This window comes from Furipterus horrens, unplaced genomic scaffold (genome assembly GCF_987537825.1).
Source record: "Furipterus horrens unplaced genomic scaffold, mFurHor1.1.pri manual_scaffold_3, whole genome shotgun sequence".
NCBI lineage: Eukaryota > Metazoa > Chordata > Mammalia > Chiroptera > Furipteridae > Furipterus > Furipterus horrens.
In genome coordinates this window covers 58125035-58139333 of record NW_028327173.1, presented here as the reverse complement: position 1 = coordinate 58139333, position 14299 = coordinate 58125035, and the positions used below count along the sequence as shown (strand labels likewise).

Sequence of the window (14299 nt, the reverse complement as noted above, 5' to 3'; positions counted from 1 at the left end):
TGTGAAAATGTACATATATACAAATATATATGTATATATATGGCCATATATATATCTCACTATTACCATATGTAATTGTCAATTTAAATTTAAAATGTACCCCAGTTAATGAAGGCAATGAACTCTTTCAGAGAAATGCTTTTCACTGTTATGAAGCAGAACTACCTACCCTATGTTCTGAAGGACCCAGGGCATTTTGAATGATTACTAAACTCTGTGGGTTGACTTATACAAACAAGCAAAGAAAAAGTCTAAAGTACTAATGAGAAATTTGGGGAAAAATTCCTACCCCTTAAGGTCTTGGTTAACCACTATTAATGATCTCCAAACACCTAGCTACTTGCCAATTCCTCCCTTAACACTGGTAGCAGAGGCTTTAGAAGATGTTATCTTACAGGTTTAATAAGCTGCTTTCAACAGAAATTTCTGGTGTCCTGTTATGTTGTGGTGTGTGTGTGTGTGTGTGTGTGTGTGTGTGTGTAAAGAACCACACTACTTGCAGATAGAAACACACGACCTGCAGATAGTCTTTGTATATTAATATATAGCGTTTCTTTTTTTCTCTGACACAAAAATGATTACTCAAAGTAAAGCACCTTTGTCAGTGTCCTTTGCACCTTCCACTGTGTTTAAGTTCTGTTTGCATTATCCGTGGCAGAGCTTCTTAGGAACTACTATAATGCAAATCACCTCTACATGTGCTAAGATAGAGCCTTTGTTTCTCTAAAAATTATTTCTGTGCACTAGAATTGTTGAAGGAAAAGGGGATTATTTGAAAACAATGCAAATCTATGACTTACCAAGAAAACCTTCAAACAAAAATTGATCTTCATACCAATCAATACAAGCAGTTATATTTGTCCAAAATGACAAGTATAGGCTCATTCTAAACAAGCTCACAAGAGCCGGCAACCTGACAGCCACACATGGTGTACATGGAGGTCAAGTAAGCCACAGTGAATCCCAGGTGATAACACCATTTATATATTGACTGAGGTTACATAATGAGGGGTAAAACAAGTCAGATCAAAATTTGAGCGTGCACCATTTCATTGAGCCTAGTCTATAAGGAACAGCTACAGAGCCATGGCCCCCAAACAGCCATTTCACAAGCAGGTCATTTTAAAATGTTCTTTGGAAAACAGGCCAAATAAGCCAAATAAATACTTTAGGACTCAGCAGAGTCATTCATTCCAAAAGTAGAAACAACACAGATAAGTCCCAAATTGTTTTCAATTTGACTTTCATGGCATTATTTCATCATGTTTACCTGCAGCTGTCAAAACAAAGTGAAAGTGTGCAATTATACAGTTAATTTTACAAATTTCAAAAGCTTAAACTGATAAAGTGCGCCCCAAACCATTTGTTGACCACTGAATTTTCTGGTTAGGCTTTATATACTTATCCAATTAACTAAAACATTGCCAAACTTTTCTTAATTTTGTCCTAGACCTATACTGACTTGCTGTCCTATTAAACTAGGTGATTGCTGATTTATTTTCTCTGCAACTGGTGACTCAGAAATCGCAGCAACCTTTAAGGAATTTTTAATGGAGCTAAGCTCCCAAACATGTAAGCTAATGACATGCACTCCACAACAGCGTCTGGCAACCTTGTAGAGGTTCTTAAGGACAGCCTTCCGTAGAAGAATATACACCCAGGGATCTAAGATTTGATTCCATGTTGCCATTCGAAGAGCAAAGAGTGTTGTTTCACAGGTCTCCATAGAATGATTTCCATTTATTCCAAGGTTGGCCATTGTCAGCTGCAAAATAAACAACAAGAAAAATCAGTTAATATACATTTTCTTAGTCCTACAGTTTTTTTTCTTTTCAACTAAACTAGCTATACCACATGGTATTCATTTCACTTTCCACATTGCGGTGTTATTTTGCAAAATGCTGACAAAAAGAAATGAACAACAGCAGAAACATTGATGCATATATATGAATCCTTTGAATTGAAATTGACATCAAAACTACAAAAATGATAACTTATATGGTAAGTCAAATGTGCACAAATAGAAAGACCTGAGAGGACAAATACTGATACTAATAACTGACTTTTATTTTTTTTACTTCTGAAAATAGTAAGTTTGAAGCCAACACACATTTGTATATTTCAATGAAAAAATAACATAAAATGTATTTGTGTAAATAAAATAGAGTTAAGCTTAATTATGAGTAACTTATAGATAGGGGTTTTAAAAATAAATTTAGAGCATCTGATATTTCCACATGGTATATGATATATTTCTAAAATGTTACTTTTAGAATTTTCTTCTTTGTAACTACAATGATACCAAAGGCTTCTATTTCATTTTCCCTTTTCTGCATTTCTCATTCTAAAAATGCAGTGGAATTTTCTAAGGGCTTTGAGGAAATGAGTTCCCCTATGTACTACCATTGATATTTAATGTAGATTTTGCTCTCGTGTCCATTTTCTAACGACCCATGACGTAAAAGACTACTTTGTGGAATGAGTTCCATAAATAGTCACAGCTACATGTTAGAACTGATCTGATCACTGAGCCCCACTTTGGACCCAAATAAACAGCTGCAGAACAAACAACTGTTAAAAAGAATTTGGCTATAACAAAAAAATAAGAAATAAATGGTCCTGACTGGTGCAGTTCTGTTGGTTGGGCATTGCCCCACAAAGCAAAAGGTCATCACCAGTTCAATTCGCAGTCAGGGCACATGCCTGGGCTGTGGGTTTGGTCCCCAATAGGGGCGCATGGGGAGGCACCAGTCAAAGTTTTTTTCTCATATCAATGTTTCTTTCCCTTCCTCTCTCCATCCCTTCCCCTCTCTCTATAAATAAATACATACATACATAGATACATACATACATGCATAAAATGAACAAAAGGTGAAAAAAAATTAAGAAAGGCTTGGACCATTATGCCTCCAGTACTAAGAGAGGATATAACAAAGCCAAACACCCAAATGAGAAGAAAATCAAGTCTTCTTGGTCTTCTTAATGGACCATTATCAGAAGGAAATGTCTCATTTTGGCCTGATGATACTAATGATTGAAGGCTAAATGTGCCTTATCACACCTTCATTATTTACACAACAAAGAACAAAGCCCTCAGGGGTGCCTTGACTATGCATTTGCAGTGCACTTCTACAATCCAATATCCCTGCAAATACCCTATGCTCCAGCCACTGTGAAGGCTTCACAAGTTCCAGATGCACTACACATTTCTGAGCTTTGGCTTGTGTGACTCTTTGTTGTGAACTATCTATCCCCTCTTTCTCTGCCTGACATACTCTTATTCATATTTCAAACTCCACTGAAAAATTAACTACCTCCATGAAAACTTCCCCTACTTCACTGAGATAAATTAATAAGTAGCTTCCTCCTTTCTGCTTTCATAGCATCCTGTACATACCCAGTTATACCACTCATCACACTGCAAGATAATCATGTATTTATCTGTATATCTATGAGCATCTCTTCCTCTATAGTCACTTCTAATATCCAGAATGAAGCTGACACCTAGGATTTATACAGTAAGTGTTAGAACAAATAAAACTGTATTATTTTTATTCATTGAGGCTATTTCTAGGAGTCATCAGAGAAATATCTGGTTAGCCATCACAATAGTCTAACATTTTAAGCTTAAAATGTTTCTAAAATTTTAATACAACAGCATCCACTAGTGAAGGATTTCAAGGTGCTTTGTTGTCACTAAAAGGAACAAGATCTTATAGACCATGCAGATCTCTTGGGAAATGATTCATTCCCTCGGGGTTCATTTCTTAAGAGAATAATGTATCAAACAGCAGCCCTAAAGATTCAGTCTATAAATAAGGTGGAGGTTTCAACACAGAAACAATTACAGTCCCCACACAATAGTACCTGGGTCAGGAAGGATGGCTGCTCCCCACGTTGGCCACCAGGATTGAGAAATAAACCTTAATGAGCCCAGTTTTTGTAGAAGAAAGCAGAGCCAAAATGCAAGTGGCAGTTGGATTGAGGTAATATTACTAATATTTTTTTTTTACTCATCAAATATTTATCATCTGCTGTGCCAGGCAATGTGCTAGGCACTGAGGATACAATGGCAGGACAAGTAGACATATGCCTGCTTCATGGAATTTACAATCTATTTGCTAGGTTTGATGGTGGGGTGCAGGGGGGTGGTTCAAGATGAATGAATAAATACTTCTCTTGCATCACAGTACTAGTGAATACATTTCCTATTAATGACTAGGTGTGTTTGTGAGGATCTCAGAGCCCAGTCAACACACTGCTCTGCACAGCTAGAATAAAGATGGTCAGTATAAATCACATGAAAGAGCTGCCTGGTTTAGAGATGAGCAAATTTAAAATGCCTGAGCTACCTGGCATGCACTTTTCTGACTCTCCTTTCTCATGTGCAAACAGCAGTGTCACCAACTGTGAAAAGACACTGAGTCCTCTGCTGAGAGAAGTCAGTGCCCAAGCTTATCTCCAGAACACCAGACAGTGCCCTGGCATTTACTCTCACTCTCTCCTTCCTTCTACCCCTGCCCCGCCTAGAAGAGTGGTTGCTCTAGGGCCTGGCTGGGAGAAGCACCAATCACTTAGCCACCAACAAAGATGTGGGTGGAGTATTTATGTAAAAGAATGATCATTAGTACATTATTGATAATAGTGTATCGTTGAAAATTTGGGATAACTTATGTATCCAACAAAAAATAAAATTATGGTAATTTCATGTAATGGAAAAAATATGCAAGCATTAATGTTTGTGATTCAGTATTAACATTTTAAAAAGCAACTTACTAGATTGTATTGACTGAGTGATCCCAATTTTGCAATATATATATATATACATATATATATATGTATGTATGTATGTATATATATGTGCAACTTTGTGCATGGGGTATATGTCAGTGTTTTCACTGGCAAAATCTAGATAGTAGAATGACAAAGGATTTTTATTTTCTCCTTTGGTCTGTCTTTAGTTTACTAATATTTTTTAGATAGATCATTCATTGCTTTTATACTCTGTGCTTTATTTCCCCATGTAAATTATTGAAATATACTGTTTTACTAAAGAATCAGAACTAATGTACATTATTTATGCATGTCTATGTGTGTGTAAGTGAGGTGCACAGAATTGCCTTAAAAATTCCATCCGTGACAAGACTGGCAGAGGTGAAGAAGCTGGGGTAAGGATGAGGAAAGTCTGCCGTTCTTCATGCGCTCTGTCAATAGTCAGCACACAAGCCTGGAAAGCATTCTTCTCTGGACAGTACACATGCCCTTGTATTCCAGAAGGTCATGTACACAGTCTCATCACACACATAGCCTTTCATCTAGTTACCGAGAGCTACCTGGCACATTGAATTATTATGTGTTATTTTCTAAAATATCTTTCTTTGAACTTTGACATGTTACAATCGTTTATCATGGTTAATTATGAGAATTCTAACTGAGAAATGGACAGGGCCAGGTATTCAGATATCCTATGGAAAAATCAATTAATTAATCTGAGACATTCAAAACTAAAATAAGAAAGAAATACCGAGGTCAATGAAATGTAAGGGAAGAAAAGTTTATGTTCACTACCAGTTGCGAAGAATGGAATGGTTAACACTTGCAACAAAGTCTCCATCATTTAGGCCACATAATACAATTATGTTGATTGTTGAGATCATCAACATTAATGAATCTGCCAGGCTACTTTACTCATAAATAACAGAGCTCAAGTTCACTGAAGTTTTATTCTGGAAGTTATTCCATCATCCCCTACCCTATGTCTGTCTGTATGTCTGTTGGTCAGCGCCAGGACTCCAGTGCCTGTTCACATTAAAAGCAATGGTAAGTTGAAGAATTATGCATTTTTCTGAATAGTCATAAAAGTAAACCAATATAGCAGTGAGTGGTTTCTGAGTGTCTGCTGTGTCCATGTATCGTGCTAGATGTTAGTGATACAGAGATGAATATATAGCAGAATCCTATCTAACATATGATATATTTCACTTATTTATCAAGGTTTTATTTCTGTCTCTCACACTAAAATCTGCTCTTGAAAACATATTTTTTGTCTGATTATTTCTCTGCAGTATCCCTAGCAATTGGTAAACAGTAAGGAAGTTGATATTTGTTGAACGCATGAAGTCCCTGTGAGGAAAGACTGACAAAAGCCGAAGTATGATGTTGTAAGTGACATAATAAAGACATGTAAAACATGCCACAGGCAGGGCTGTTTACTGGTACATGATCCCAGATACAGTCATTAAAAAGTGTACTTTTTTTTTTTGCAATTTTTCTAGTACATCAAAACTTTAGTTATTCAGACTGACTAAAGACTGCCTAGTTTTGAATTTACGGTGATTTCACTGTAGTATGTCTGAATTTCTCCTTGACACTATTTTTTTATGGAAATTTAAATGAAAATATAATCAAGATCATCTCTGGTCAAATGTCCAACTTCTTTATGTACAAAACCATTTTTAGCATTTTATAAATATCTATTTTCACATAATGTCTATATCAATTATACATGGTCTCATCTAGTTGCTGAAGAGGTATTTTCTTATCCCAAGAAGCAGACATTTTCTGTCCTCCTTTCTGTCATCAAAGAAGACTAATTCAGGGACAGTTCTTTGGGGAATGAAAGAGTACACAAAGTGTAATTCATTGTGTTATTGTCCTTTATAATATTATCATCCAAAGGATGATCTTTAGGTTTGGCACTTGAATAATCACAGAGATAGGGGGCTAATTGTGATAATGTGGTTACAATCCAGCCTTACTGGAGGATGAAAAAATCCATCTGGAAGCTTTGCCAAGGGACTGTTGGTTCTATGGCATCTCCAGGTGAGAAGTTTAATCTCTGTATTAATTTGGATACTACAAACTAAAACTATGTAAAATGTTTAATTTTTAAATGTCATAGCACCTGTATTAGCAAATTAGAAATTTCATTTTAATTTAACTTCAATGGCAGTTTTGGAAAAAGCACATTATACAAATCACCAAATCCATATCAATTCAACAGGCAACTTTTAGAGTTAAATATATTTGTGGGCATTTAACTTAATAGTGTTTATTCTTGAAATAGATCATTTCATCTCCGCAACAGTGATCACAAGAACCTCCAGAGAAAAAAAACCTAAGCTTTGTGCAACTCTGGAAAAATAGGCTTTTTAAAAAGTTAAATTGAAATGTAAAGGCTCTGACAGGATATCTTTTCCACTATGAACTTTATTCATACCTAAATTATGTAAATTTCTACATTGTTGAGTATAGAAAGAAAATATTTCAACCATTTTTCATTTATTGAATACTCACTAAAACTAAGACAGTTTTCTGCACATGATGAATGATTCAGAGATAAACAGACATATTACAATAGGAAGGAATAAAAGGACAAACGGGTATGGTATTTCTTATATACCAACTTTTGAACAGCTGTGAAATGTTGCTCATCCCAAAGTACACCTCGGTGCTCCAAAATATAGATAGTTGCACAGGCCTGGCTGGTGTGGTTCAATGGATTGAGTGCTGGTCTGTGAACTTAATGGTCACTGGTTTGATTCCCAGTCAGGGCACATGCCTGGGTTGTGGGCCAGGTCCCCAGTTGGGAGCATGCAAGAGACAACCACACATCGATGTTTCTCTCCCTCTCTTTCCCCCTCCCTTTCCCTCGCTCTAAAAATAAATTTTTTTTAATAAAATAAAATCTAAAAACAATAGAGGAGCAGATGAACTTTTTTTCTGCTTGATTTGTTGGTAGAGAATCAACCAATGGCCAAATGACATCACATTCCTATGTCTGCCTAAAGACTTTGACAGTTTCAAAGAAATGAGAAGACAGGACATGCTATATATAAACTGCTCCCTTCAAACTGGGACAATCCTAAATCATAATACTTTATATGAATCTTTACTCCTTCATGCCAATTGAGGAAATGGTGTGCAAATAAAAAAATTTAAAATAAACAGCACATAGGAGGGAAATGCATGATACCTGAAAAACCAAAAAGTTAATCTTTCTAGAGAAGGTTCATGCATAGAAAACATGTGTTTTCAGACCTGTACTTTTCTTTTCCTTACTCTGTTTAGTGGGAAGCTTTGTGCCAAAACTCTGAGGAATAATTGTCCACACTTCCCTGCTGCTAGCCCTTACAAAATAATGTTGTAATTCCATTTTATGATACTTTTTAAGAGAATAAAATATTGTCATTTAACCCAGAATGCCAAAATAATAAACATTAAAAATAAATATTTGTTACATTGCACGTGGTGACTTGAAGAAAAAAGTAGGAAATATAAAATGAATATAATCATAAAATACGTTTTGAAGACCAAACAGAGAGTGTACTGAGTTACAATGAAAGCAAATTAGTCACAACTGAATGAGAACTGCAGACTCTATCACAGAACTTGACCACTATCAAAATGCAGGTGAGCACCAACTCCAAAGAACTGGCCGTTCTAGCAGCTATGGCATCCTAAATCACGGGAAAGGCAGAAAGGCTCCTGTAAACCAGAGCACCATGCTATACCACCTAGGAGTGATGGATTCAGGTCATGAATAATAACAACAAAAGCTAGAACTAAGTAGTTCCCTGTGCTGGGAAGGTTCTTTTGCTATTAGGTCAACTAATCCCCATAACAAACCTATGATGTGTAAAAGAAAACTTGTGTGAATTCATGTTTGAAGGAATGCCTTGGATTTTTTGAGACTATTAATTTCTAGTCCACCCAAAAGTGCTTATTTACTTAAGGTTAAAGGAAAGTGAGACAAGTGAATGAGTTTTAAATTTTTAATTTTTTTAAGCTAGTATGTCAAACATACCCCCCAGAAGCCTTTACTGTCTCCTTAGGTAAGGGTCATAGTCTCTGGTCAAAATTGGAAATAACTGGGGCAGATGGGTGAAAAGGAGAAAGAGGTGCAAGGATTCCCACCTGGTCAGATCCTAAAGAGTTTGGGAGCTTGGGAACGGTGGGAGTGTGTATTCAAGGTGTTGCAACAGACTTCTCTGTCTTAGAAGTCTTTATCTTGGCTAAAGAACTTCTGCCATCCCTGAATCTTTTCCATAATAAGTTGTTAGATGCAACTACTGTTAAACTTGCTGACTAGTTTAGCTTTAGAGAAGCTTTGGTTCACATACTGCAGGCTGTGGAATATTCCTCTCAGTATTTGGCACCTCCCGCCATAGGGGTGGGTGCAGAAGACCAGGTCCCCTGGGGTGGCTTACGCACAGTAGGAATGATGGGGTCCTTTACCCCACTGTGTTTTCAAGAAGGTGGGGAAAGAGAAGGGAAAGGTCAGGTCGGCACTTTATATATGTGCATATCAACCCATTTCATCTTGACTGAACTCCCGATGTAGTTACTGTTTTTCCTATACTGCAGATAAAAAGAAAACTAAATTACAGAGATGTTGACTTGCTGAGTTCACAGTGCTGGTATGTGGCAGAGGTAGGATTTAAACCCAAGTCTACCTGACTTCAAAGCCTGTGATCTTTCACTACATCACTCACAGTAATGAAATCAGTAGTGCTATGCTACATTTATGAAGATGATGAAAAGAAAATAATAGCTAACATTTACTGAGTGAGTACTATGCTCCAGGCACTGTTTTCATACTTTATACTTATTAACTTATTCAATCCTGTTAACAACTTTTTGAAGAAAGCAGTGTTTTCCCTATTTTATGATGAAGGAGCTAAGACACAGAAAAGTTAAGTAACCCAAGGTCACTCAACTAAAATAAGGAGGCGTCAGAATTTAAAGAGCAGGTGATGGTAAGGACTCATGTATTGGCCTCCTGGGCATTAGCAGCCCTTAATTTTAACTCTCTGGGTTTCTATTCCTGTTTGCTGATGTCTAGTGCTCTTCTAGCTGGTTCTAGCACTCTCTCACCCAGTATCTTTATTAATATATTTCCACTATTATAAATTGGAAACATATGCTAAAAAATGTATTGCTGCCTATCTCTGTGTCTGTAACAAAAGATGTATCCTGACCGGTAAGTCGGATGAGTTGAGTAGCACACACCTGAGGTGTCCTTCAGAAAGAAGGCTGTGAAAGGGGTGCAAGGGCAGAGGACAGCTGTCTATCTCGAGATGGAGAGGTATTTTTTTAAGTATTAACTGACAGATGTAAAGTCATAGACGAAGACAAAGCTCAACATCCTTTTTTTCTTCTTCATATCTACCCCATAACAAATGGCATGATTTTCATTTTAAGAGTCTTGTTCTTCTCTTCCTTTTGACTTTTGACTGGTCTTCAGATGTCCTTTGGTTCTTGTTTTTTATTTTTTAATACAAATTTTTAATTTTTATCCTTACTGCATCATTTTTGCTCTTTGGCAATGATGAAAATAAGAAATCAGTAGGCAAAGTTTTTAGGTCTTAGAAGAAGAAACCATGTGTATGAAAATATGTATGCTTGCTTTTATGTCCTGCCTTGTTCTGTTATTTGACGCATTTTACTTTGAGCTGTGCTTTTAACAGCATTATAAAATCTGGCTCCTGATTACCTAATTCAAACCCATAGTTAGGCTAAAAAATATTGATTATGCTCTAAACATTGGCAATGATAAATGTATAAGACATTTTCATCTGAGTCAAGAAATGTTTAACTAAAATGTGATAGCTAAGGTAATTATCAATAACTCATCTATGAAACAAAGGGAAAGCAACTAGTTAGAAATCAGGCAAAGAGTTGGAGGCACACTGTTTTAGGAACAAATATCTATTTGACTGCTGGCAACACTGTTTCAATAGGAAAAATAGATTGTAGCAGTAAGGTGTTTCAGTAAAACATCCACCCTGAAACATATTAGGTTTGCCAAAGAGAAATTTCCAACTGGCAAAGCTGGTTTATTCTTACAGAAGTTTGTAACATTATTATCAGTGACATTAGGGGTAAGTTTTATTGTATCTTCTTTACAGATGAACAAACCAAGAGACAGAACACATAGCTAGAAGGGGTCTGGGCCAGCATTATAATGAATGCCTAATTAGCTCCAAAGTTTAACATGAATGTAGTTCAAAATGAAATCAACATACACTTCTGGTCAGGCAAAAAAATCAGATTACCCAGTCAATTTAATTAAAAATAATTTTCATGGTGACATTTGAGTCAATCCAGTAGTTTGTCACAAAGATAAAAGACAACTTCTTGATCATTAAGATTTTTTTCCTGAATTTATTTCTGAAAATGAAAGCTACATTTTTCATTTTCCTTTAGGGCATCTAAATAGCAAACTGAAATTTATATTCCTTAGTTACAACTAAATATATATTCTAGCACTAACTTGATAGCAGCCCACTGGCCTAACTCTGATAAAATTTACCTTCTACCATGTAATTTTCAGCACTTCAGATACATATCTTACCTTGATTTAGTTCCCTGAACAGAGAGCACAATTGAACCCACCCAGACTTGACCTACAGAACTGTGAGATAATGAAGTGCGCACTGTTTTATCCTACTTAGTGGGGATTTGTTACTTAGCAATAGAAAACTCATACAGTACTCATGAGGGACTTAAATTAGGAAATAGTAAAATTTACATATAAAATCATACATAATGGAGAAAATACAGTTGCATTTTAAGATCTGGAACAAGACAAGTATACCCATTATTACTATCGCTGCTTAACATAGTAGTATAATTCCTGATTAATGCTGTAAGAAAAAGTGAGACATAAAAGAATTTGAAGGAAAGAGATAAACTTTTGTTATGTGGAAGTGATTAGCACCGATACATGATTAAAACCAATAAAAGAGTTAAGCAAGTTGTTGAATACATGACCAACTTAGAAAATCAAAAACACTTCTACACTAACATTACAAACTATAAACTATAATAAAAATACCATGCAAAACAGCTTAGAAATTATAAAGTATTTAGAAATTTACTAAGAAAATAAACAAGACCTTTAAAGGACCTTATTTTTTAACTTCTGCTTCTCTGTATTTTTCAAACTTTATATAATGAAAATATATTATTTTGCTAATAAAAATATTCCATAAAAATATACAATAAAAAGTAATATACAATATATCAGAACATGGGCACAATCAGAACAGCATAGGCAATAAACAAGTAGTTCAGCCACCCAGGCATGTGTCCAGTGGCAAAAAACAAAAAGCCTTGTACCTTTTTAATTAATTATTTAATTTAATTAAGTGATTATTATATGTCTCTTCCAGAACTGGCTGGGAAAAACAAATTTTAGTCTTCCATTTTCTTTGAAGAAATTATCTCAATATTTTTCCTGTAGTCAGGAAAAAGAGAGTAGGATACATTTAGATCAGCAAAGGCAAGATGACTTCCCTAAATGATTGCAGGGAGCAAACTACAGAGCTGGCACAGAAGGGAGAAGAATGTGTCTATGGAGCTGGAGAATGGGAATGTAATAAAGGGGAACTATCACGTGGTCTGCACCTGACCAGCAGGCTACACAACCTATCCAGACTGAGGGGACAGAGTAAAAAAATGTAGCTCAGGTTGCCTCTCCCAGCATGAGCTCAGTTGTTCCAAGAATGTGAATGCTGCAGACTTGACATTACCTGTCTTCAAATTATGAAATGATAAGGTTAAAAATCCCTCGTGGAGCTTAATTTTCAGATCTGGAGAGTAATCAAAAGATACTAATAAAAGCTCATTGACAACTTAAGTATTTTTACAAACTCTACTGGAGTAAGAAGTAAATTTAATATAAAAAGCAGCTTAAGAGGTCAAATTGTTTTCACTTTACAAATACATTTAAGATGAGGCTACTGAGATACACTCTGTACACTTTAACTATGATTGATCCTAAACTGAAAGCAAACTGTCACCAATTTGCACTAATGATTCACTCATGTCATTAAGAAAGGTCTAAATAATCTAAAAAATAGGTCTGAAAATGACCACCAAAGGCATCAAGATGGTTCTCCTTCCCTTGAGGAATTGTCACCAAACCTCAGAAAATTTCTTCCTTTGTACTGTTGTGAAAATGTGGCTCCAATTCCAACTCCCTTCCTTCCATTATATAAATTCTCTGTAATTTCTTCCATCAAGCCACCAAGTTTAGTGGTATTATTTGCAAGACCAGAAACCCAAACCCTTCTTCTGTGGTTATATAGAAGACATCGTATTCTTAAGAAGTTTTGCAAATAATACCACAAAAATGGCCTCTCTTAAAAAAACATGACTTTTCCCAGAATAAACAAGAAGAGATAAATATATGTAATCCACAAGAAATTAGGCTTTGCATTCAGGTGAGTGATTTGCTAAAGAAGATGGTCTGAACTGCCTTCAGATTTCACTAGTGGGGTTAATAAGGAAAAAATACAAGATTCAAGACCCTTCTAATTTCCAACTGCAAAGGCTCCAAATCCCAAAAGGTAAAATGGTCTCTGGTTGGCATCTTAGAGAACAATTAACTTATTAAACACATTCAAACTAAGAAGCACATCATGAAAACAAAGAGGTATCAACCTAAAATGGCATTTGCTACAAGTTTATGGAAAAGAAATCAGTGTGAAGAAAAGATGAGGTAATTTAACCCAAGAAAGAAAAGGAAGTTTATAAATCAATGATCAAATCAGAAGATGAGAATTGCATTTCTAGAAGAGAACTCACTACTTCACTAAACCCAAAGACTGCGAGAGACCACAATGAACATGAATTCAAGAAAGCTTTGATCGAGAACTCTCTACCCTTAGTCATTAGGTGTAGGCTAGACACAGACACAGTTTTTCAGCAAAGCTCCTCCTTGGAAGGCCACTGGGCACTTGTTCACAAGGTTCTTTTGTAACAGAGCAGTTCTGCTCCTGCCTCTCCAAATAAACTATAAATTCCTTTGAAGTTAGGATCCGATTTAGTCATGTTTATATACCCATGTAGCACATGTGCAGATGTCCATGGTAGTCACTCAATGAATGTTTTTCAAATTACCACTGAGTTTAGTAAAACTCAATACCAAATGCAATAACGATTCTAACAGCAACAACAGCAGTCACACAGCACCTTTCACTGATACTTACCAGGCAGGTATCATGGGAAAACTCACATGTCACTTGATTAAATCAGTGATATGGTATTATCATCTATATCTTTTTTTTTTAAGTTAAAATTGAAGCTCGCAAAGATCCTTAATAATTTGCCAAAGGACATGTGGCAAGTATGTCTAAGCTCACAATCAGACATTTCTGCACCCTACAACAGGCTTTAGGAGCTCATCTAATTAGAAGAAGATTCAAGTACAAGCTTAGGTGGTTCAGTCTTGTCATATGTTGTAGAGTCAACAATGATAAAGATGCTCAATGGTATAGACAACATAAATTAA

The 14299-nt window shown here is 35.8% G+C and overlaps 1 protein-coding gene across 1 annotated transcript in view; it reads right to left on the bottom strand.

Moving 5' to 3' along the window:
- Positions 1 to 838: 838 nt before the first annotated feature.
- The window catches only part of PTGFR (prostaglandin F receptor), a 31202-nt gene continuing 17741 nt past the window's right edge, over positions 839 to 14299 (bottom strand). The window contains exon 2 of the mRNA XM_090271688.1: positions 839 to 1765. Coding sequence (XP_090127814.1) covers positions 1436 to 1765 — 330 coding nt within the window. The 3' untranslated portion in view covers positions 839 to 1435. The remainder of the gene's footprint in view (positions 1766 to 14299) is intronic.